Source organism: Molothrus ater, chromosome 8 (genome assembly GCF_012460135.2).
Source record: "Molothrus ater isolate BHLD 08-10-18 breed brown headed cowbird chromosome 8, BPBGC_Mater_1.1, whole genome shotgun sequence".
Lineage (NCBI taxonomy): Eukaryota > Metazoa > Chordata > Aves > Passeriformes > Icteridae > Molothrus > Molothrus ater.
In genome coordinates this window covers 28977071-29003840 of record NC_050485.2, presented here as the reverse complement: position 1 = coordinate 29003840, position 26770 = coordinate 28977071, and the positions used below count along the sequence as shown (strand labels likewise).

Here is a 26770-nt window from a genome sequence, read left to right as displayed (position 1 = left end):
AAAAAGAAGCCACACAAATTAATATTTTATTTTTCTGTTTAATTCCCCAGCCTTACTTAATGCTTTATCAATAGGAAAAATATAGAGAATATAAGAGAAATAAAGAGAAAAAAAATATAGAGAATTAGTGGTCAGCAGAACTTTCTGAAAAATGCTTTCTTTAATACTAGCTGTATTTGTCCTTGCTCAGAAATATAGAATATATATTTATTTCATATGAAGGAATAGACCAAATCTGTTCACAGTAAGTTCTGGACTTACTAAACTCTGAGGGAACTACATACACTTTAATTCAATAAGCAAGTCCTTTTTTCAGACCCCCTTTTTTTGTATTCCTTTCATTTGAAAGTCAGATCTATAGAGACCAGAAGGATAAATCTCCCCATAAGCACATAAATAGCTGAGGAAATTCACTAATCTGGAATTCCAGTGTGATTTGGGCAAAGGGATCTTACCCCCATGCAAAGCTAAGTGTTCAAAGCTTAGGCTACAGGCTTAAAGGGACAAATTGCTACTTGATGGATAATTCTCTGGGTTTTAGCAAGACTGGAAGGGGCTCAAATATGAACAGAATGTAATCAGTTTATTAAATAATTTTAAGCTGTAGTATTGCAAGTATATCACTAGAAGCTGTATTGACCTTTTCTGATAGAGTGAATGTTTCTAGGAGAAACATCAGCTGTGGTTTGCCTACCACACCAGCAGTGGCTCTTTCTGTAATGTGGTATCTCTGATTTTGCTTTCTGTGTCATGCTTCCATGGCAGGCAGGTGTGCTAGGGATTAACCATGGGGGCTTTAGAGGAGTGAAAGTTTGTGATTGATGGCCATAGAGCTCAGGTGAATTTTCTTTGGGATGTTTGGCCATGCTCCCAAACAAGTTTCAAGTGGACTCCTCAGAGACATTTGTGTTACAGCTATTTAGAAGAATGCAAAAAGGGCAAAGAGCTTCAGTATATTTTTCCTCTCTTGTGTTTGGAACAAAATGTGCTAATGCATTAATTCCACTGAATTCATTAATATGTAAGGAGGAAGTTTAGCATCTGCTTGCGATGATTTCTCTTAAATGATCAAATCTGGATTATTCACACCTGAAAGTCCATAAAGAAAACACATTTGGCTGAGGCACTTCATGTACACCAACGGCCTTTGAGATGAGTTTTGGAGTGCTGAGGAAATTGCAGAGGCATGAATAACTTATGAGCATTTAAAAAGGACTTGTAGATAACCTGATGTGATCCAGCTAAAATAGTGGAGAAGGGCAGAGGATTTTGGTGACAGATTTAAACTATAGGAATACATTTTATAGGCTTGATTTAGGTCTTTGAGTGATTACAGATGTAATCATACATGCTGATACCATATGCTTTAGCTGCTAGAGGACATTGAGCAAGCACAATGTGCTACTGTTCATTTAAAGTAGCTGCCACTGTAGCACCTACAGTCTGAAACTGATGGATTAAAAAAATAATGCCAGTGAGAAATAATCCTTCAGTGATGCTGTTTAAAACTGTGTCTTCCAAAGATGAATGCTCAAAGGAAAGTGATGCTAGTTTTATGCATAACCTGATTTAGATATAAAATCATCACAGATAAAATATGCAGATGATGCAGAGGTTGACAGCATGCCAAATATTGATGCTGAAGTTGCACAGAGTAACATGGATAGTTTGGTAAAGAGAATGAACCCATGCAATTAACTCTGTTTTAATGTATTCATGTACTGAATTGTATGTCTGAAAAATAATCAAACTTATCACTGTGGAGGGGAGGATAGTATCCTTGAAAACAGCAACTTTGAAAAGTGCTTATAAATCATCTTGAACAACTGAGTCAACACACACTCCTAATGTGATGTGTGAGGCAAACAGGATTAACGTGAATTTGTAAATCTATTCAGGAAGGCAGTGTGTAGGAGTAGGGAGGTAATTTTTTGTTTATATAAACCCTGATGAAGCCAGTACTAGAATATTGCTTACAAGTCAGGTGTCAAGTGTTTCTGACAGTGGAAGAAATGGAGAAGGTGTGAAAAGAAAGCCACAAAGATTACCTGAATGCTGGGGGAAAAAAGCCTTACTGTGAAGGACAGAATGAATGCAATTTGTTAAGCATATCAAAAAGGACTCTGAAAAGGTAAGTCTTGATTGTAGCACAGAAGTAGTAACACATGGAAAATATATTAAAAGGCTTTTTTACCTCAAAGAAGAAAATATTAGGAAAAGCAAGGATGAGAAGCTCCAGCAAACACATTGAAACTATCAGTTAGATGAAGATCAAGATGCCAATTAGCAGAACAGGTCTGATACATCCCCACTCTTGCAATCTTCAAGCTGAAGCTGTTTCTTTCCAAAGGATGGAGGACTGCCTCACAAGGCTGATTATTGGTCTTGGACTCAATGTATGATGCCTCCTCCCTGTACACAATATAGCTCATTGTATACTCCCAATACAGCTCAATAGTATACTCCCACCCTGCATGGTATTTATTTTTGCACAGAAACAGAATAGCCTTAGGAGTAATAAACACAAATATTTTAATGGTAATGTGTCCAACATCATTAAGTACAAAACTGAAGAAAAAGGAAGCGTAGAGCAGTACCAAAAATAGTTTTATGATTATAAAATAAAAATTGCCATACAAGAGGGAACTTTTTTTATTAACATGATAAACCCACTAGATGGCACTGAAACATCCCTTTACAATTCTCACTTTGACCAACAACCTCATTATCCAAGTATTTTAATCAAGGCTAAAAGGAATTTATGAACCACAGTATGAAGAATCTAAGAGACATAAAATTCTGATATTACACAAGAGGAGTTTTCTTTCTATCTCTTTACTGTACATAATATACTGTTCACTGTTTATTTTATGATTATCTGCATTATCTTTATGCACTTAAATGTTTGGAGGCTTTGTTTAAGGGAACTTAATCTGTACCAAATTGTGTAAAATCCTCCTTAGAACATGGATTTCTGGCTAGGCATTGTTGTCTTCCTGCTAGAGTAAATTTAGTTGAATTAATAACAGCAATTATCTATTTGAAAGTGAAATAAAGGCCATGGGTTCTTTTCACTAGGACAAGGCATCAAAACTGCCTCAAATTCTATTAATACACAATAACAGGAATTACTGTTCCAGTAAGACACAAGAATTATGCTGTATACTTTTAAAAACTCTTTTCTGGGATTTCATCTATATAATAAATTATTTACAGGTAAAATTGATCACTTTGAAGCTGTTTCTTCCAAACAGATAGATGTTACCTTTAAGTACTCAAGGCATTAAGTGGGAAGAAAGAAATCAGCTCTCATTTCACATTTTCCCAGAAATTTTTAAGATCCTCAGCTATTCAGGATGACTGGCTTGTGGGAATGATCACAAGAATGGTAAAACTGATAAAATAATGGAATTAATGTGTAGGTCTGGTTGAAGACATTTAGAGGGTATATAGCATAGTGTTTTAAAATTCAAAGTGATAAGAGTATTATGCTCTCTGATAAAATTTTAGTCAAAAATTAAAAGAAATATGAACCTTCTGCTGATGGCAGTCTCATGCTGAAAACACATTCAAACCCTACAAATATCAGTAGGGTGACTCGAGGTGACTGTAAATGTCTGGATGTGCCTTGAGTTTGGCCCTTCAGAGAATGGGAGCTGGCATGTCCCCTCCTTGGAACTCAGAGTCTCTAAGTGGTTTTGACAGTTTGGGCTTTAGGAGCTTTACTTGTGAGCCAGGTGAAAACTGTCCTTCTGCAGAAGAAGGTATTAGTAAATATAATTGTTTTTCAGCCCAGAATACAGATGCTTTGCTAGACAAAGGGCTACTGACAGCAGCCTGGTGTAGAATATTAAAAAATGTATGTAGAAACTTGTTAAACTCAGCCCCAAAAATTCACAAACTGAACCAGCAAATAATTGCAAAAGCCATTTGGATAAGGGGCTGACAAATCCTAAGCAGAAACAAAAGAATGATGGGAATTTGGAAGGTGGGGCTATCACTACAATATGTAAGCACTACACATCAGCTGCTGTCAATAAAAGAAGCAGAGCTACTACTTGCTTAAATACTCTATTGACAGGCAAGAGTTGGGTCATTGGACATTGAATCTGTTGATCTGTCTGATTGAATCATTGATCTGTGACCCAGTTACTCCACTGTAGTGCCACATTTAACTGCACAGAACTGGAACTATTTTGCTGGTCCTCTTTAGCCAGTATTCGTGTACTGCATGGTCATCCTTGAAAATGGGTGTGTAGCACAGCTGCTAAGCCTGTTATCTTTTTCATGGAAATCACCTGGAGACTTTTTATAAGGCCCCTGTCTCTTTCTCCAGCTCAGTCAGTGGTGAAATCCTCTTTTGGGTATCAAACAGAAAATTACTTGTGCTAAGCCAGCTGCCTCGCTCTGCACCTGAGCTTAGCTGAGCTGGGATGAGGTTAAACATGGAGCAGCATGACAATATAGAGAGATACCCACAGTTTCATCCAAAATCACTCGGGTGGATGCTGTGATATCAGAGCAGAAAGCACCTGAGCAGGTCGACACAGATCTTGGTGTTCAATTTTTTTAGATCAGTCAACTGCAAAACTGTCAAGCTCAAAGCAGGCAACCATCCCTGTAGCTGGAGACTGTCAGTTCCCTCTGTGACTGAGGACCCCATAATCTGGGTCAGCTGAAGAAGGATATGGGACCTCAGTTGATGTATTTTTCCCTGTGTCATACAAAAAAAAATTCTCATTAACTCATTCTGTCATTTAGTTACAGATACTGTTTTTTATGAGTTTTTTTCCTTGCTGTTCTTCATTTTATGACATTAATTTGGCACTATCAGGAGCTCAATCATATTAATGTCAACCAATTAGAGATAATTTGTGTGGGCACTGTTGCATTAGCTAACTGTAATTTCATTCTGTGGTCAGGTATTGTAGTGGTTTTCTTGTTAGTCTTTGAAATGTTCATAATAATGAATAAAGTAACATGAAAATGTAATAGCTTAAATCATTCTTCAATAAGATACAAAATAATTGCATTTTAATTCCTTTTATTTGCCTGGGTTCCCTCCCCCTACTTTGTTGTAGGTGCTCCTTGCTTCAAGAATAGCTTCACCTCTGGAGAAATAACATTAGGTCATGGGGGCAGCTTTTACACAGTTAAGCCATATGGTTTGTGTTCTGAGTCCTGGCTCGTTGGGAGTGCAGGTTCTTGGGTCTTCTGCTCCTCAGCATAGTCTCTGACCACGACTTTGTCATTGTGTAACTCAGTTTCTTTGGCTCCTGCATTGTCCTTGCTATACTTCCAAAGTCTTAAGGCAGTGATCTTGTAAATTCAGGGGTCAACAGATGCCTCTTCAGGGCCCTGTACTTGGTCCTTACTCATCCTGGCTGGAAAGCTCTTTTGGAAGTCCCATGATTTTTCCCAAGCTGTCTCATGTCCATGGCCTGGCCTGATGATTATCCTGCTCTGTTTTTTCAAATGGATCCTGGCTTTTTCCTTTGCAGTAGCCTGTTTGCATTAGGCTGGGAAGGCCTTTCACAAAGCATGGCTGGGAGCTGTGATTTGGTGATAAAACCAGGCTGCCCAGCTGTGTCTCGGGTACATGATCACAGGAGCACAGCAGAGCTGAAACTGCACTTAACACCCTTTTTGTGGAGGAGGTAGGACTTGCTGCTTGTCAGAGCTTTTAATAAGTAAATAAAGTATTTCTCTGTCTCTCTTCACAAATAAGAGACTGTTTATCTGTTGATCCTAAGAAGCAACTGTTCCCAGGTCCAACATAGAAGCATAGCTAGTTTTCCAAAGCCTTTTTTTCCACCTCTGGAATAAAAATAAAAATAACAATAGTACATTTTGCTTGTACTCTCTGGAATAATAATAAAAAATAAAAATAATAATAGTACATTTTGCTTGTACTATCTTCCTCATTCTCATTAACTTTTTCAAGTATTTCTTTGTCTGTAATTCATCTTTTTGGTCATAAAAAGGGACAACTACATCCATATAATATGCAACCTGCACTTAAAAAGATATTTTTATTATGTCATCTCTGAAAGCATTCACTTTTTCATAATAAGTCTGTGTGTTTTCATGGCAACCCAGCAATTCTTTTCTTTCTTTTTTTTATATTTATTAAGCATAACAAAAGATTTGGTTATTTTGCATTCATTATTTAGAAGATTACTCACACTCAGTTTGACAATTAAAAAAAAATCCACAGAACACAAATTTTTACTTAATTTTTATTTTGAGTCTTAAAAACCCAAGTACTGTGTTTGTCCAAAATTAAATTACTTCTAAGACAATGGTGACAAATGTATTTTTATACTTGGAAAAATTAGTATGCCTTACATTCACCTTGCAATGACTGGGTTAGTCTGGCATACTTTTTTCCAGAGCTGTTGAGGGATCTGTTTAGCCCAATAGGATTTGTATTGATTTCTGTTTCACTTTTCTTTTTTTTTGGTGATCTTTATTCTTGGGTTTTTTTCTTATATTGATTCTGAAAGCTTTAGCCATTTGGGTTATTACAAATGTTGCTATATTTATGCTGTAATCCTGCTACAATAATCAAGGAGTCAGACTTTCACAGACTTTCATGCACACACGAAAAATGGAACTTTCAACTGGTTTGCTGGAATCTGAAGTCTCTCAAAAGAACTTACCATATTTTTTTTCCAGATGATTTTTCAGGTGATACAGGGACATTAATCTATAGTATTAATTGGTAGTTATTGGATACTATTACTCATTCCACTTAGACAAAAATTTCAAATATACATTTGAGATAAGCCAGTAAGTTCTGTTTTATGTCCTATCTGAATATTTAATCTATACGGACCAAAGAGCTGTATATGATACCATTTCAAAAGAAATTCAAGGATTTTCATATATAAAAGCAACTATAAGTAGACAAGCACAAAGTTTAAAAAGAAGGTTTTCCTGGTTGACTGCCAAAAACACTTAACATAAGCAAGTTTTCTTAAATGAAGAAAAAATGATCAAGATAAACTCAGCCATTCTAGCAAATCCCAGATTTATGTTTCATCAGTTTAACTCAGAAATAGCACTGCTTTAGCTGTCTGTAGATGTTTTGATATTATTTTGGATTTGATGAAAACCCACCAGCAGCAGCTGCCTAACTTTAGAAGTCAGAAGTCTGCAGGACTAAGTTGTTTAAAATCAAGCAACCCTAAGAGGATCTCTCTTAGGGAGGAGACAAAAAAAAGTCTTATAGGGATGTCAGCTTCAACAGTACTGGTTATTAAGAATGATAATTCCAACCACTTGGAATTATGCTAGCTAACCCAGTGGATCAGAAGACTCTTTGATACCAGTGCTGCAGATCAAACCTTGCCAAACTTCAAACTGCAGCTGTATCCCAAGAGGAAAAACTTTCACCATCTAAGGCAGAATTTGGTCAGCTTCCAAAAGTGATTTATTCCTCCCTTCTTAATAAAACATCTTTTGCAGTTTTATGTGTGACAGACACTCACTGTAGCTTGGAGGTGTCAGGGTGTAGAAAAACTAGCAAAGAGCAATTATCCATCCCAGCCCTGGGTGAGAAGCATTGAAAAATATTTGCACGTGCAGTGGGATGTGATGAGACTGTGGCCACAGAGAGCACTGAGGTTGAGCAGAGTGAATGCTCTTACATAGCTTTACTGTAAGCACCTGAATGATAAAGTCAGTTCCCACTGTGGGGCTGGGAACTGCTGTTACATTGTACACCCTACATGCTGGAGTGAATATTCTGATTCAACCCAAATGCTGCACCAATCCTCTAGGAATGTGGACTTTTCATTTAGAATAAGGTTTTATCTGCTCTCAAGTGCTGAAGTTAAGCACCCAGTATTTTGTGGGTTGTGGGAGAGGGAGAAAAGATTTTTTTTGTGTTATCAGAAGGCAAGTGCTAAGTAATGGACTGGCTTCCCACCACTGGAGGCACCTAGAGCTCAGTAGATCTGCAAAGCTTTCTGGACTGTCAAGCTGTGTTGCTGGAGCTGAGCTATTTCAGGGAGTTCATTACAGGATTACATTGTTGAGGAATAAATGAAATAGTCACAGCTCCTCTTAGGAGTTATTGATGGTAATAGCAGTCTTCCTCTCAAATAAGACCATGTCACTACCTTTAAAAAATAGGAGACCATTCATGTGAAAAATAGTACATAAAGAATAGAGCTAGTAATGTAGGAACTGAGCTTTAGGTGTAGTTTACCAGGTACTGTGATCCATGGGCCACAAAGAGGAACCTATGGAGGGACAGCTATTGACTGTGAAGATAAAACACAAACCTCCCCTCACTTTTAAATGAATCAAATTTTATTTTAATGAAAATGAAAGGCAGTTTCAAAGTGTGAATTAAACAAACATAAAATAGAAGCAAATCTGAGAGAACCTGAGTAAAACAATTAAAAAATTCTCAGACTTGCTTCTGTGACACTCCATATTATATGTCAGATATCGTTCATTTCTCTGAAGACTTCTTTTGTGATAAATTCTGAAAAAGAAAAAGAATGGAATTGTAGAAAATGAAATATTTTGAGTATAGTATTTTCTCACAGAGAAATTTTTAAACATTGAGATGTTTTATTTTCCTTTCTGAAAAAATAATGAAAAAAAATAACAAAGAACAAGTAAGTTACATTACTTCAACAGAAACTTGAAACGGATTATAAGAGTGAGTAATGCAAATTTCTCAGGACTGTTGTTCTGCTTGATGGTAGTGGCAGCTGTGTCTTTGTACAGCTCAATCAGGGGCTCTAAAACGAACCTTTAAAACTTCTTTGTTTCTCAAAAGGAACTTCAAAATATTTTTTCTCTTTGTATTGTGACACAGACTGACAATCAAGAAATTTGAAGTTAGGATTGGAATTCAGAGAAAAACATGTTTTAGTAAGTTTTTGTAAGGAATTTGTGGGTGGACAAAATAAAATACTAGTTGAAAGGATGTTTTTATCATCTTATTTCTCCATACTCCCATCTTCCATTTAACTGGCAGCTGCATGTAAAGGTTAATTTAGCTCCTAAATGCATAATCTTTTGCAGCTTTCAATAAACTAACAATTTATATAAGACCCCCCCCAGTACATATTTCTTGTGCTGAAAGCATATCTTTAAATTCTTCTTTGTGCTTTCCTTTTCTATAGAAATTATATTTGTGGACATTTGGAAATAAGCTGAAACAAATGAATATTGGAGCATGTCTACATCAAGAGAATACCTAGACATGTGCAAAGAATAAAAAAAAAACTGCTTATCCAAAACCACTGCCTATCATCCTAAAGGATACCTTTTAAACTAAAATTATCAAACACTTAAAATATATAATGAAAATGGCATACCATTTGCAGAATTTCAATTTCTGTTTGAAGAGTCTCACAGACACTTTCCCAGCTATCATCTTTGCATTTTTCCAACTCTTTCTTAAGTCTGTGTCCAAAAGCAAATAAATTTTCAGGTCAGAGAACTGTTACTGGGTAACTTTTTTTTCAGCTTTGGTCCCAGTTCTCAATTTGACTTGTGTGAGAAAAGCCTCATTGATCTATTTTCCTGGTCAGGATTTAAGTTTGCTAGTTAGACAAATTTCTGGACTGTGTTGTTTCCATAAACTGTGAAAGATAAATGGCCTCACCAGTTGTCATTTTCCTTATTTAAACACAGGAATTGGAACGGTGATACTTAGAAAGTACCATATGTTACTGTTCTTCTCTCTCCTGGGTATCTTCTCGTAGCCTCTGCTGTGGACAGAATGTTGGATTAGATGGGTGCTGTGCTGCCTGTGTGCCAGCATTGCTCCATACCCTCCACAAACTCCACAGCTTTTGTTCCTCTTCTCTCCCCCCTGCTCCCACTATTCCTCAGCACTTACTGTTTCCCAGTATTCTCAGCCAGGAGCTCTTCAACTTTTCTACAGTAAGGATTACTTTTAATATAGATATTTCTCCATTCAAAAGATAGTTTAGTCCTGCTAAAAGGAGATACCTCAGCTCTGCACATCACTGACTGTAGTGGTTTAAATTAATACTTGGTAGGCCCACAAAAATCTCTGACAGAGCTTTCAGTAGTCTGATAAATACCAGGTGATGAGATTATACTGGGTCTTTTCATGGCTGTCAGAAGAAAAGCATAATGACAAAGATCAAGTTGTGTACCCTTAAAAAGTTTCAGGAAACAATCTGAATGTTCTGGAACATACAAGCAGACTGAAAATATTCTGCTTGTCATGAAATAGCTAAACCAATGCATTAAAGCAGGACCTTGTTTTTTTCTGAAGTTGAAACAGAAGGTAGCAACTATTTTTGCTTTTATATACTATAGTAGACAATAAATTATTTGACCTTACTATAGAGATGTACGTCTTCAACTGTCCTAGTGCAAAGAGAGTTGGTTTTCTACACAAAAATGGCTTTATTAAAAGGTGTATCTTTAAATACAGGAATAGCTTAGTCACTGTGCAGCTTTAGAATAACAGACTAAGACTGGACTGGAAGTTAATTTTGCTGTTCCTGTGGAAAATGCAAATATCTTACCATCAATATGGAAAAAGCATGAGCTCTATGTCCTTGCATTATAAAGGAGTAAATGACTCTTCTTTCAGAAATATTTCTCATAACACTTACAAGAATCAAAAAGGGAACTTTGAGCTACGCTTTAAGAAGTGAAATTTTCAGTGCACTGTAGTACATTGTTAGCTTTCAATCCATTTCATTGAGAGAAGTTCACTTCAAGGTCTAGGATAAGCTTGTGATCTTGATTAAATCTGCTTAACTCCATTGCCTTGTCTCTGCCTTTTTTCTCTCTGCGTTCTCTGCTAGTGTGATATTAGAACCCTAATTTGCTTGGGACAAACAAAAGCCCTACTTAGTTTAATTTACTTTAGAAAAAGACAGAGTCTCTGGTCTCAGAGAAAATGCTCTCCCACTGTGTGTCACACTGTAAAACTGATGCACAGCCTGTCTGTCACTTGTTAGCTAGGAATGATACCAGTCCATGCTAGGTCCACATTAAGGATAGGACGAGCGGAAGATCAGCAGTAGGAGTGGCTTATTTGTGTCTTGAGATTGTGAATTAATTTTTGTTGATGATGGGCTTTGAAACTAACATTTTGTGTATGGATTTTAAAATTTTATTTCAAATATTTTATAAGATTTTTAATGGTAGTGGCAGCACAATACCTTACATAGCATCAGGTAGTGGTGATACAAGACATTCATTCAAATGTGGTGTTTAATTCTTACATTAATCAATTGATTCTGCTTTCAGGTCATCCTTCTTTCTTATTTAGAAGCTAGATAATTACAGTATGTGCCAGGAATAATATACTCACAAAATAAGAGCTGTCTGTTAGGTTACAGTCTACAAAATTAATGCATTGGAGACGCCTGAGTTACTGAATAAATGATGAAGTTTTACCAGAAGGAATGTGAGACAATGGAACTATTAAAAAAAAATGTTTAACCTGAAAGCAGATTCATTTTTTTTCATTTTACATTTAAGATAAGCAGGATATTTATATTCATCTTTCCATTATCAGATTGAATGTGCAAACCAATTATTCATTAAACTATACTGTCTTGATGGAAGGCAGGTTTTCTGTCACCTTTGAAAATGTAAAAAGATGTAACTTTTGGTAGAACAGGGATTAATTTGATGATTATACCCTTTTTATGACTATGAAAAAAGGCAGATCTCTTAGGAAAAATAATCTGAAAAATCACATTAGCATTTGGCTCCCCATGTCCTTTGGTTTTGTTTTATTTTTAGCATTTTGTTCTCCTTGCTGACAATAAAATATAGCTTTAAAATAAGTCATTGCACTGGACTAACAGTGTCTTGGCAAGTCATAGTATCACAGGCTGTAATGAACAGCTGGAGCTGAAATGCCACATTTGCAATAGCTAAACCTAGCCTTAAATCAAGTAGGTGGGAAAACAACATCAGCATTTTTTGGATGCTAGCTTGTCCTAGACCGAGCTCTGCTATCAATGGACCATTTTCCATTAGTCTTGAATGCTAGAAGTGACAGAGATGAAGAAGGAGGAGATCACTGAAGATGATCGATTTTGCAGCTCTGAAATGAGCCCAGCTATTAAATGTCATTGGCATTTGTGGCTGATACACATTCTTCTTGAATTTCAGCTCTATATGCACGTGGCAAAGAGGAAAAATAATTTGAAATCAATACATGCTGGTATTATAAATTGAACTATGAAGAAAATAATGTTATTGTCAAACAGGTCTCTCTACAAATCATCCACAGATTCAAATTACTGGATCAAAACTTTAGTATCCAAAACTTGCATTCCAAGAATAATTTTCTGTAAAGAGGTCTTAAATGAGAAATAATTTCTGTAGAAGGTAGGGTTAATATGTGATTTTAGTGGTTTTTTTTCTAGTGGGGCTGAAAGACCCTATCTAATTGTTGTTGGAATTGCAGGAGGAGCAGACTATCTCTTAGTTGTATTTAGCTGACACAAGTACAAATGTTTTCCATATTCTCCTTTTTGTCTTCGCCTTGTTTACACCCGCCATTTTATTTTTTAATCATAAATTGGAGGGAAAACATTGTGGTGTGTTATAAAACAGAATTGTTTGACACTGATATACAGGCCATAGAATCCATGGTACAAAATGCACTTCCTTAAGAAGCTATATATAACTTGAGAGTATGTATCTTGATTTTCTGGAATTTCATCATGAACATCAGGAGATACATTTATCAATATTTTAAGATTTTATTGGGACTGAAGAAAAGTATTGAAGACTTAAGTTTATTGTCTCAAGCTCAAGTAGAGGTAAGACATTGAGGTAATTCTGTCAGTTCATGACTGGGTTTAAATAATGTGTATGTTTCTACAGTGAGAGCAAGATTTTACTGGTATTTACAATTTGCTGACACTACTAAACAGAATATGCTATTTATACAGTTGGAGAAGTCAATAAATTTCAGACTATTATCAATTGATTGAGGAAGAAAAAAAATAAGTCCTAAATGGAATACAGCATCCCAAAATATAAAGTCAAGTACTTGAGTTACACAATTAAATATAAAAGTCTGTGCTTGATGGAGCAGAAGGATAATAAAATTAAGCAAGTCACCTAATAGTAATAATAAAGTCTAGCAGGAAGATGAAACATGAACACAAAGAAGGTACTAGACAACATAATAATGGAAATCAAATGCAAACGAAAAGAAATTTATGTATTTTAAGTAAAATAAGAAATTTTCAGCTTTTGCTGTCCTGGATAAAATGTTAAGTGTAAAATACATAGTTACCAATGATTAAAGCTTGCATTTTGTGAATGCTGTCAGGCAACTGTTGATAAGAGGAGTTAGAGGTCTTGAAAAAATACATAAACCATCACAAGACGTATTTTAGGAATATATAATAATAGGTGAATAAACATGGTAAGGTTAAGGCACACTAAATTAAATTGCACATCTAGGATGAGATTTGCTATTGTGCAGACAGCAAACCAAAGTTGTGTGGATTATTTTTCATTGGAACTGTAGGAATGAGCTACACAGGAAAGAAAAAATACATAAGCACATATGTGAGATGTGAAATGAAATGTGTTTCTAAGGGTCAATAAGATTCCTATTGAAAAGCAGGGAAGGTAACTAGGGGTCAATGGTTTTTCTAGTTCAATTATCTTGATTTTTCTATTGGACAAAGAAAATTAGATTTTAATCTGAGTATTTTAATATGGCTACTTTATTGCTGAAGTTAGTGTCTCTGTTGTGTACTGCTTTCTTCATGTGTATAACAGACTTGGAGCTAAAAAGGATTTAGAATTGTCCTTGTTTCATTCTGCTTTATGGGCTCTCCATGCTCTGCTCATCTTCCAGGTTGAATGAATCTTTCTTGACAAGTAGGTGAGAGATTTGTACAAAGTATTCTTACACCCTCCTGGTATTTTTTTGGAAATAACTCTTTCTTTTATCTTGTGCACAGCTATATTTTCTTTTGATGTTTATAGCTGTATTTTGCACACACAGTATGCTCAGACCGCTCTGCTTCAAGGTACCTTTTATTGAAGGCCTAATTGTGTACAAGTAGATAAACTTACACTCTAAACAGTCATATTCCTCCTCTTTTTAGTGACTCTTCTGCAAGGGTTTAATTGTTTAATTGTAAACTCTGCAAGAGTTTAATTGTTTAAGATAATGTTGTCTTGAAACACTTTCTATTCTAAAGTCTTTAATTAAAACATTAAGCAAGACCAACTGTGACTGTTGTTACCTTTGAGTCCTAGGATTTTAAATTGCAGACCTATGACTGTTGTTACTATTACTCATTTCTTTACTTAATTTTTTTAATATGTCTTCCCTGGGTTAACTAGTATTTTTCCATTTGGGATAGCATCAAATACTTTATAAATGTCTAGATGGATGGCATTGGACTTTTCTTTGTCTAATCTATCTGTTGTCTTATCAAAGAAAAGCATCATTAGTCAGATTTGATCTGCTTTTTGTAAATCCATTCTACAATTCATAATGGAAAGCTATTTTAACATAATTCAAGCTATAATAGTTCCACTAGGCACTGCTATTAAAAAGAAAAGCTCAAAAAATCAATGAGGAGATTGCCATTGAAAAACTCATTTTGAACCACATATATTACTCCAGAGACTGATATTTTCTGATTATAAAATTTAACATCAAATTAAATTGCAAAAAAAATTTAACCCACCAGAAGAATGCATGGGGCTTAGGCAGTCTGTTGTTTGCCTGAACAATTTGTTGAGCTCTAAAGAATATATTTCCTGTATGAAAGAAATTACTTTTTCCTTCCTAATTTTGATAATAGAGTTTCTTTTTCTGGATTATGAAGAATAAGAAGGAATACTATATATTTAGGATTTAGACATGTATACAAAGCTGTGAACTATTTACAAAGTAAGCAGATTTCATGCATTTCCTTTCTGCTGCTTCTTTTCTGAAGTAGAAGAGAAATTCAGGTTTCAAAGAAGAATTTTATCCTTATTCTACCTTTTAAATAGGTTGAAAGATATCTATTTTAGGTAGAAATGCTCTAGTTTTAGTCTAAATGAACTTCAATGAGAATTATTTCTAGGCTGTTTTACTTAAGGCAACACAAAAATTTAAAATTAAAATGTGAAAGAGGATAAATAATTAATACAGTAATTGCAATGAATATAACAATGAAATGCCATAGTTAGGAATTTACTGGTATCAGTTAGTTTCTGTTTGACTCCTGCATTGTTCCACTTAAGTGATGTTACTTGCTACCTGCCAGGGAAATGGGACTCCAGAGAGCTGATGCCAAAGCTCTTTCCTGCTGTTTTGTGTTTGAGGATGGCATTGGCAGAACAGATGATTAAAACAAGGCTTTTGATCTTAATTGCAGCTCTCTTTAGGGAAAAAAAAAAAACAAAACAAAACCCCAAAACCCCCACAAAAACACCAAAAAACAAAAAGTAAACCAACAAGGAAAATGAAAAAGCCCTATTTTCTTAAAAATTTCTCTGAATTATGTACTTGTATCATGAGACTTGCATTTTCCAAGGTGCCTGCTAATTACATCTGTGCTCAACATTCCAATTGTGGTTGGATTTTTTCTGCATCCAGTGTGGGTCAGGACAAGCCTCTACAGCAGCTCCAATAGCTGCTGGAATTACTGGTGTGTGCTTCTCGTGACCCTTTGCAATTCTTTGATGGATTTCAGAGAAATTTTATGAAACTGCAGACGTGGTATGGGGCATTTTTCTCAGATCAAAGATGAATTGCTGTAATTTGAATTAGCTGGCTACGCTGTTCAGCTGAAATGCAATTTACTTTTAGATATATACTTAATTGCAATGAGGATTCTTGCCTTGCCAGCTACTTTTGATATTGATTTTTAAACTGGGACTAGGGATGTGATACAGTAACAGACTTGCAGGGTGATCTGGGAGCTACATATATCAGGTTATTGATGCTGACTGTCTCTCATGTTTGTTCTAAGGAAGCATCAAAAAAAGAGGTATTTTTACCACTTAGAGTGGTGTGGTTTCCAGCTCTGTAAAAAATAAAATCAGATTTTGTGCTATTTCATAGGGGGAAAAAAGTATTTCTGACCCACATTACATGTGTCAAAATATTATCTTTATGTGTAATAAAAATGATTTTCAGTGAAAAACTAGAACTCTATTCTTGCAATAAACTCTGTATGAGGATAAAAACCCTGATCTTGTTAGGCTAAAAAGAGCTGTGTCTCAGACACAGAAGGTTCAATCACATTGATTTTAATATGACCAAAATTGACTCCTGTTAAGATACACAAGTATATGAGTGTGTCTCGGGAAGCAGAGCCTTCAAGGATGAAAACTATGCAACCTCTCTAAGCAAGCTGTGCCTCCTCATCATGATAAAAATGCTTTTTTCTCAAACTCACTCTAAATCCTCTTGTTTCAACTTCTGCTTTTTGCCTTTTGTTCTCTTAGTGTGCAGCACAGTGCAGATTCTGGCTCCATCCTCTGGATGATACAGAGGTACCAGAAAGTGATCAGATACCCTCCAGGGGACTATTTATATGCTGCACAATTTACAGTGTCTAATACTTTAAATCCCCTTTCATTCTCTTAATTCAGTAGTCCAAACCAAGAAGTGATGAGTAGGCTTTGTTAAATAGAAAAAAACCCAAAAAACCGAAACAACTGCTAAGAGTTGTATGAGTCTGATAAAGTTTGGGGTGGCTCTAAAGAGCCCAGCAGTGACACAGAGAGGCAGACAGATGAGGATTGTCTGCTTGGCTCCACTGAAAAGCAGAATCTATTAGTGCTGACATGGAAATACAGCAGCACAGCTCTATTGCTTCTGGCATCTGAGTTAACTTTTGCAGGGCTATCTCTCTCTATGAAGCATTGAGCTTTTCTGATCAAAAGCAAGTGCAAGATAAAAATATGATTTAGGCAAATCTGTCTTAAACTTTTTCCAGTATCTGAAATGAAAAAAATGTTCCAATTTTAAGAAAATGTGTTCAGTATATTACTAGACTTCAAGAAGGGCTTGCATTTTGTGATAGTGGTAATAGCATAGGAGCACTTTATTTTTTGCACTACATGCAATTATCAAATAATGTTAGCTTATCTTGACCATAAAAGGAGGCATTTCATGAAATAAGAAAATCTCATCATCCTTCTTGCCTTGGCTGTAAATGACACTTGCTGATTTTGCAGTTAATAGAATTTAATATGTTTTATCCAGTTTTTTAACCCAGAGAAAAGCAAAGTGTCATTCTGAAGAGCTGTAAGTTAATTTCACAGCCTAGAAAGACACACATGGATTTGATTGATCCTTAGGATCTCAGCAGCAGAGCTGGGGATTAAAAGTATGATAATGTTGGCTACTTCTGTACCTTCCACACAGGAAACCTACTCTAGAAAACTAATTGCTTAAATTTGGATATTCAGTGGCATCATGGCAGTAAACTATTCCAAGGGAAGTATGTTAGCTGCAAGGAAGCTGACAGCCTCGTGTATCACCAACCCCAATATATCATGATTGAATGAATAATGTAAAGGAGTGAAATATAATGTGCTGTCCTGGAGAATCGTTACTGTTATTATTATTTACACTGTGTCTTCTATGTATATGTTGAATGCAAATTTTTTGCTACTGTATGCAGGATTGTGAGCTAATTAATTTTTATGCTGAGGGGATTTTGGCCATGTCTCAACACCATGCAAGAGGTTGAAGAGAGTTAGTAATAGGGCTGATATATCATTTTCTTTCAAAAACCAATATTCAGCAAAAAACGGGTCATTACCAAATCATCTTTCAGAAAATTGCTCAGGGTTCTCTGCAAAGTTATAACTTTCCATTGAAAGTTTTCAGATAAAAAAATCCCCACTATATTTATTTATTTTTGTCAAAAGCTTAGGGATATATAGGAAAAAACCCTGTGATGGTAATATAAGTTGTGTTTGCCTTAAATTTTGTTAGAGAATCTTTTGGTCTAGCTTTATAAGGAGGAGTTCCTTTGAATTGTCTATTAATTATTTTTGAATATTCCCAGGCACTTCCACATGGACTACCATAAAATAGGAAAAAGGTGGTAAATTCTGTGATATGGGGCTTTCTGCATTCAGAGATTTAAAAAAAAACCAAACTCTACATTATTTTCTGTGAAGTGAAAATCTCATGTTTCACTTAAGCAAACTGACAAGAAATGAACCACTCAGTTCCCAAGAAGAAAACTTCACTGTTAAGGGAGACTATGCAAGGTCTTCTCTTCTGTCTTGGTTAAGTCTTCAAAAATTTTTAAACCAGCTTAATTAGTAGGCAAACTAGATAGCAGAGAACACAGAGCGAATAAATCTGCATTTAGTTGCTCCAATAGAGGCCCCAGTTACCCAAGGAGGGGGGGTTACTGTGGCCAGCCCTGTCCATTGCAATGGACTCTGCACAGCCAGGCAGCAGAAATAGGTTTAGCACTGGGTAGTGCCTTAGTGCTTTGTGCACCACCATCATTTCTGCAGGAGCTCAGGAACTGATCTTCCTCCCAAGCAGCAGCAGCAGTTTGTTCTTGCTCTTGGTTTGACTGACACCCCTGCAAACATTTGCAGTTTTGAGTTCATTGGGGTGTGGATGTGAGGGCAAAATGCTACAATCGACAACAGGACTTGGGGCTGACTAAGAAAAAATGAAGGGTTCTGCTGGCTTCAGAAGGATTGTTGCATGTGGAAGGTAAAATAGTTACCAGGACTACACTGCAGTTACACTCCTAAAATTAAATGAAGAACTAATTAATGTGAGGCTTTTACCTTAAACATTCAGGATCGGTCTGAGGTTTTTCAGTGACTTGGACTTTTTCTGCTTCTAAATCTTTTGTCATTCTTTCCGCTTCCCTGATTACTTTCTCAAGGTCTAAACATGAAATCAGAATTACCCTATAAATATATATTAATCATACATATTCAAAGACTTTCTACATATTCTAAATTTATATTTTCTAATATTTCTTCATGAAACTTTTTGAAGGGTAAAGGCATCTAAATAAAGAAAATTAATTATTTTTTTATTATTAATCACATATTGCAATCTAGAAAATTTCCCTCCTTTTCCCAAACAATTTAGGACCATATTTACTGCTTTTCTTAGCTCTTACTGTGACACGTTACTTAGATATTGGTAAAAAAAATAGATAAAGCACTCATTTACATTATTTTAATTCAGATTTCAAAATACTCCCTATTGCTGTGATCACCTTTGACGCAGAAGATTTTAAACAATATTTATGTTGACTTTAGGTTCTTTGAAACATTGAATTCTACATTTAAGTATATGACTTACCAGCAAAAGCAAAACTTTCTTTATTTATAGCTCATGATTCAGCAGATCTCTGGACCTCAGTATCAATGACATTTAATTTAAATTGCATTGAAATCCATAATATTTTTTATAATCATGTTTAAAAATGATGTATTACATATTGCAAAACTAAATTAAAATATTGTTACTATGATTCCTTTTGCTTGAGAAAATTGACAGAAAACATTTTTCAAAAGCATTTGTCAAGCCAGAAATAATTATCACAAGAAATAATTATCAGGCACACCTTTGAGCTCACTTTGGAGAGTAAATAAATCCTGCTTTAATTCATTCTTCTGCAGCTGGAGTGCATTTAACTGAACATTTTTATGTTCCATTGACTCCATTTCTAAGAAAAAATACATTTTAAATTAAAATGCATTGCAGTTTTTGCATTCATGATACAATCTTAAATATTCTTAACTACTTCTACCAATCTTCAGCTAGTCAAAAGAACCTTAAATATAAAACCAAAATAAACTAAAATAATGCATATAAAACACAGTTCACAGGAAATTATGTCATATAATGCACTCATAGCTATGAAAGAAAATGATTTTTTTAATGTTATTGAGCTGTTCAACGTATTTTGTTGTCTGGGCATAAAAAGAATGTTTTGCTTTACAGTTAATTCAGCTATAAAGAAAGGAAGATGACTGATTGAATAGGTGGAGAACAGACATCTCTCAGCAGGACTGAAAAAAAAAAACCTCCTTAGTATTTTTGGTGTTATATATATTTGAACCTTACTATTAGACAGCATCTGGAATTAATTGTGATTGTTTTTCTACCAACTGGAGGTCCTCACGTAACTTCCTTGTTATGAGTTGCTTAAACTTTTCACTTCAGAATTGTCAGTGTGCCCAGGAGTGTAGCAAGCAAAAAGACAAGTTGTGCCTCAAGAAAGGTGCAATTAAAGGATGGAACTGAGATGGCAACTGAACCTAGAGAAGAATTTTGGTCACCCTCCAGGTACTACTGATCATTTAACTGCCCAGCTCTGCCTGAATATGTAAAAAATTAAATGCTAAAAGTAGCACTTGACACCAAAAGCAGACTTTTCAGTTGTAGATTAGTATCTTAGCCACAGGAAATAAGACAGAAGGTGTTACCAAGTGCAAGCTCCAGTGGGCAGTCATTTTTCAGTGTCTTTATAGCAGGTATGGGGAATTGAAAGTGCTGTTGCTTGACAGATCATGAGGCTGGAATGGACTTTGAGGGGTCACCTACTGCATTCTTCTCCTGAAGGCAGGATCAGCTGTACCTCTTGTTTCTGAAAAATGCTGGTTTGACCTTTTTTTGATAACCTTTGGTAATGGACACTCCTAATTCCTTTGGTAATGGAATCTTCTAAGGCAGAGAGCTTCAGTTGTCCACTGTTCTTAGAAAGATTCCTAAGCTGTCAGACTCTCCCTCGTTGTGCTTTACACTTGTTACTTTTTATACAGTTCACTACAGGTATAGAGAATATATTTATTTCCTTTCTAGAATCCATCTTTCATCAGTCTTTTCCTTAATAGCTTAAATAGTCACAAGTCTTTCATTTTCTTCCTTCTCATGTGCTCCAATTCTGATCACTCTTACTGGTCCTATGTGGATTCTCTCCAGCTGGTCCATACATTTTTTTTTAAGTTTAAGATCAAAATGAGATGCACAGCACTTCAGTTCAGAGCTTAACTGCCCCAAATAGAGTGAGGAATTATTTTCATGTGTTAGAGGTCAGAATTGTGTTTGTGTCTCAGTGTGGTGTTGGCATTCTGATGTCGTTGACTCATGTTCAGCCTGTGATCCATGACGACCCTGAATTCCTTGTGGAAGGATTGCCCTGCGGTGTGACCCTGTGCTCTGAGAGATCCCATACTCTGTACCTTAACTGAAAATCAAGCTACACTGTGGCAGTGAAGAACCAGTCCTACAGGCAATTTGTGCATACAATTCTTTTGAAGCTAAGGAAATGCTCAACCTCAGGTGATTCTAATCCTAATTCAGTGGCTGTGTATGACCGTGAGCTCTGTGCGGGCTGAATTAGACACTGGGAGCTGCCCCTTTAGGTTGGCTCCTTCTCCTCACAGTGCTCACATCAGAAAGGCTGAAGAGGACAGGGAACAGAAGAGCCTTTAATTATGCTTGGTATGTCAGACCACACTCTTTCAGTTTAGTGCTAAACAGCTGTACTTTATCGATTTTTGTTAATCCAAGATAAACTAGTTTAATATAAGACTTACCATTTTTTAACAGAGCGGCCTCATTCTCTAAATAATTTATTTCAGTCTTGACTTTCTTTTTAATAAGAAGATCCCTATTACTTGTTAGCCCATATTCATTGTTAAACTCTGTTATTTCTCTGGTAAAATTATCTTCCTCTTCAGTAATTTTTCTCTTTGCATCTGCCTGAAAAAAAGCAAGGGAAGGCTGAATATTGAAGTGAAAAAAATTAGTCTTTATTAAGCTAAGCAGACTGAGACACACTTGCTTTTTATCCTTAAATTTGTAGTAGGAAAGTAAATAAAATTTTAAAATGCAAAAGTAAAGAAAATATTTACTTTTTCTTATGAGCTACAGCTCTATCATTATGCCAGTTGTTTTAAACTTATGTTTTCTCTACAAAAATGAAGTCTATTCTTGATAACAGCATTTAAAAAAATTACTACATTATGTTATAGACTTGAGCCAGCAGACTTTCAGTTCAACTCTCATACTGAAATTAGAAAATTCTGTTTGAATTCACTAGCATAGCATGGCAGCTCTTTTTTCCAGCTTGTTATTAAACTAAATAAAAGTGTTGTTTAACCCTCTGCAGAATGCAGACGTACTTTAACTCCTTTTATAACTACCAAGAATGCTATTGTTGATAGAAAATCAGAGATCAATTTTCTGGGGAAAAATATTCAAAAGAGTAAGGTTATATTAAATTTCTTCTAAGAAGTCTTAATTGATGGCTAAATTAAATAAAATTAAATTACCCCTATGTACAGGAAAAAAGAAAAGCTAAATTATATATCAAACTTCACACATATACTGGGAATACTTTGGGTGATGCAGAACTATGACTAAAGTTAAAAAGATATCTGCCTAAAGATTTAGGTTTAATAATGGTGCTTTGTACTGAATGTTTAAAATTTAGCTCTGCTGATTTAAAGAGCAAATACATATGCAGAAAAGACTGTTCCTCTGTGGCATTTCTTCATATGTACAGATCCAAGAAGCCTCAACAAAGTAAGAGGAAGGCAATATTCAGGTTAGCATCTGAGAGAACTGGAAAACTTGTTGTAAGTAGCTACCTTTGAAGAGGTGGTGAGGTGTGTCTGGCATCAAAGAGATTGTGTGCTATGTCAGGATTGCTAAACTGTCCACATTTGCTAAAATGTGGTGTGGGCCTCCCTGGGGTTTTCCTTTGATCCTTTTCAATATTTTTTACTGTGGATGAGGCAATCCAATTTAGGCGAGGCTTCCGTAGCTTACTTTTACAAAGGAAATAATCTGTCAGAATTGGAGTTCACTCATAAAACAGCAAACATTAAAAAATTAAGTCAAGAATATAAAATCAGCTTTGGAGATAAAATGCAGCATACACTAACTTAGATCATGGTTTAAATGAAGTGTGAGAATTTATCTAAGTTTACGTTGTTATATATACTAATATAAAAAAAAAATAAAAATTTCCTGATTAAGACGTTAGCTTTTCCAGATTTTCAAATTTTAAAGCTGATTGCTCTTGTACAATAGAAAAGAGCTGTGTGAATATCACAGCTGGAAACATACCATGATTTTAAGAAGACTGGTTCTTTGATTAATAAGTTCGGCTTTTTGTTTTTCTAAGCTGTCTTCACGTTTCTTCAGAATTTCTACATTGAGCTGCTTTACAGACAGATGATGAACCTTCCAAAAGGAAAAAAAAAAATATAAAGTTATTGTTTAATTGTTTCATACGCTCTGAAATTGTACATAAGGATCTTGGTCCAGTTTAAAAAGAGCTGGCACAGCTGCTGGACTAACAGAAGCATAACAGCTTTTTTTCCCCTCAATAACCTTTCAGTGTTCTGCTTAGATTTTGAGAAGCCTCCTTTCTTTGAAAGACTCATTTAGTAGTGCTCTGTCTGTCTAAAATGGCATTTTAAAATCTGCTAGGTTTAGAAGAAGTTTTTTTCAGGAAAAATATTGACCACATGGGATCCTTTAGCCAACATACTCCCCCATCCTCCATCTCACAAACCAAATGAGACAATAATATCAGAATAATATCAGGGGGTTTTGGCTGAATGGCTGTACATGTCACCCACTCTGCAATGCTACCATGGAGTATGCAAAGGAGAGCAGGATATTTTTCTGAGCACAATTTTTAGAAGTTTTAGCTGAAGAAGGCTAATGGGAATTAGCTCACTGGTTATTGACAGTTTGATCGTAAAACCCCCAAGCCCTAAACCTCAATTTTGCACCTAGGTTTATTTAGAGTTTTATTACTTTTAACCATTAGTTTATCTGCTAGGCAAGTATGCTGTTCAACCACTGCATTTTCAAAATTTGCTGAAGACTTCTCATTTTTCTAGCACATCTACTGTATCATCATCTAACCAAAGTGCAGATATGTGGTGGGATAAACTATAACAATAACAAATAGGAAGCAGCTAGGCGTTGTAGAGTCTTAAAGGAGGAGAATCATTTATTTGATGGAGTGTCAAGTTCTCTTGACTCAGAGCAATGAATAGGGAAAGCAAAGTTAAGATTTGCCCACAAAGAATAAAGGCACAGGGTAAGTATCAGGAATTAAATTGAACAGTCAGGCTGATTCAGGAGTGTTTGTGTGTGTAGAAGCAGAAAAAGCCAAATAAGAGTGGTATTACAGTGGTAATGTAAAATGTAAATATTGTAAAATGTAAAAAAATGTAAATATTTAAAAGTTAAATAATGCACATGATTGTGGAGAGGGCACAGATGAAGTGCATCTGATCAAAATAGGAAGATAGTGGAATGAAATGCCCAAAACTGCAATGTGAGAGGTGGAAAGGAAAGGACTAGATTTTTTCCTTGTCCTTGATATGTCCAGAATGCTAAGGTCTGGTCATGCTTGGCTCAGAATTTATTTTATATATGAATTCAAACAGAGTAGGTGGTCTTACATCACTGTATTTCTAATACTGTACATAACTAGCTTTAGAGTAGTTTCTTCAAGTTACCAAAATTCATCTATGCATTTGCAATCAATTTTTTAAAGAAGTCATTGAGCTACAAAGAGAAAAATGCTGTAATTTGGGTTCTAATTACATGCTACCTGGTTTTAGAGAAGAGAGGGAAAAATTGCATTTCCTAGGACTCTTTGATTGACCACAGGCAGTGTCTGTGAAATAGATGTCAAAAAAACTTCTGAACTCAGTCTCAGTATCTTGGTCAGGCATCAGCTGCTGAGCATGCACGTGGTTGGATATGTGTGCTTGTAAAGAACTGCAGTTATTTGGTGTGGGATAAATTGAACAGCATTGGTTGAACAGCATTATTTAATATTATTTGAATTACATGAACTATTGCAGACATATGTAAAGCTAATTCCTGTAGTGAAAAATAAATTACTTTAAATAATAAACTATAACTAGTCAATAACTATATAATCTTTAAACCTAAATACAGTCTGATTCAAATGCATTTTTCTATTCCACTACTTTTCTGTATCATTTCCTATCTATAAATGAATCAATGTCAGACTAGGCAAGCAAGTAAAATGTATTTTTGTGGACATCAGTGAGAATATAATTAATACTGGTCAGTAAAGCACATAAAATTTAATTAGGAATAGTTCTTCAGCTCTTTCCATTAGTCATTTACAATAATGGCTCTACTCTCGGGACCTTCTGTACCTACCACATAAACCTTGATTATAAATCACAATGCATCAATAACAAATTAGTAATAGAAACATAAAATTGTGATGTTTGTAAATAAACTTATGAGGTGGACTACTGAGGACTTCACCTAACAAGCAACATCCAGATATAATCTGTGTTGGATAAATAAGTTACTATTTTAAAGCACCTTTGGGCTCTGAGATTGTGGCATGCATAAATGTTAGTGTCTGAATAACTGCCTGCATGATTATAGTCTCAATTTGCAACCAGTAAATATTTGTAAATGAGTTCTATTCTATCCCTTCTCAGCAATGTTGATCTATATATATATATATATATATATACACACACACACATATATATTATATCGTCTGTTACAGAAGGCAGAAGAGACTGTTTTAGGAAGGATGAAAGTCATCCCCCAAACATTTATTTTCACAACTAGATGAGGCAATCTCCCAAAGGTTCTTGAAGTTGTTTATTTAAATGATAGGATCCAACAGCTCTGACTTCAAAGGAGGCTCCACATCCTTTCCTGTTGTGAACACACATTCTGTCAGCACAGACACTTAAGAGCACAGGGGAGGGTATTTAGACTTAATTTTCAGACACAAGCAAATGGATTTTTAAATAATTTGCAACCACAGGTGTTCTTGGTGAAAAACTCTGCAAAACCGGTGGGTTAATCTGAAAATACATCTGCAGTTTGATTAAATGGAAAGAGTAATAAAATCACTAAATAGATTCAGAAACTTTCCTCTGTCTTTGGCCTCCCTAGAAAAACCCGTAGTGGTTGTAAGCCTTAACTGTAAGTTCACAGGAAGATCTTCAGTATATGATTCAAGATCCTCTGAAATAAATACAGGGAATGTTTCCATATATTTTCTGTGAAAGGCCATTAATAAATGGCATTGGGCAATCAAGGGGTGTGTTCTGCACACTGTAGGAAAGTGCTGTAACAAGCTGCAGGATGTTGAAACAGAGTATGGCCCCAAAAGTCAGCCTGCCCTGACACAGCCCCAAGGGTGAGGTCTGTGGGAGGAAGGATGTTGATGGACACATTTTTAATTCAGAAAGGCCCAGTACAGGTTTCCTCCATGCTGTGCCACTCAGCAGATGAAGCACACTCCTCGAAAGTGCTTATTCCTGAAAGAACAGGTCGTGTATTTGTAAACATAACGCATTTCATTATTATGTACACTATAAATATGCCTGCTCACCTTGGTTTCTAAGTTAATTTTTGCAGCGCTCAGCTCTTCTTTTATTTGCTTAATTTTTTCATAACTTCTATTTATGTCCCACTTAGCTGCAAGACAACAAAAACCCGTAAGAGTATGTGCTCAGTTTGTAAATCCTCAGTTGTTACATCCTTACAGAAACCTTCTGGTGTCAAGAGCCAGCCACGCTGGCTCTGCCAAGCTTTCCCTGGCACGAGTCCCCTCAGGACACCCCTTGGGAACGGGGATGGCACCCATGGGACTGACCTTGTTGGATGAAGCTCCTCTTCTCCCTCGCCTGCTTCTCAGTGAACTGTATTTGCTGGAACAAAGCGTTCAGGTTCATTCCTGGCTTCTCCTGGGGCTCTGTGGGCCGAGCTCTTTGTGAGGGCTCCGGGAGG

The 26770-nt window shown here is 35.7% G+C and overlaps 1 protein-coding gene across 1 annotated transcript; it reads right to left on the bottom strand.

Moving 5' to 3' along the window:
- Positions 1-8464: 8464 nt before the first annotated feature.
- On the bottom strand, positions 8465-26715 carry CCDC172 (coiled-coil domain containing 172). The gene is made up of 8 exons (XM_036386215.1): positions 26637-26715; positions 26373-26458; positions 23078-23194; positions 21541-21706; positions 19563-19664; positions 18769-18871; positions 9342-9429; positions 8465-8497 (listed from the first exon to the last, which is right to left on the bottom strand). Exons 1-8 carry the CDS (start codon positions 26713-26715, stop codon positions 8465-8467), a joined length of 774 nt encoding a protein of 257 aa, XP_036242108.1.
- Positions 26716-26770: the final 55 nt, after the last annotated feature.

Coding starts and splice junctions, on each gene's coding strand:
- CCDC172 (XM_036386215.1), bottom strand. CDS start 26,715: ATGAACCTGAACGCTTTGTTCCAGCAAATACAGTTCACTGAGAAGCAG. Junction 18,872..19,562: donor TCTCCAAAGTGAGCTCAAAG/GTGTGCCTGATA, acceptor TTTCATGTTTAG/ACCTTGAGAAAGTAATCAGG. Junction 8,498..9,341: donor AAATTGAAATTCTGCAAATG/GTATGCCATTTT, acceptor TTTCTTTTTCAG/AATTTATCACAAAAGAAGTC.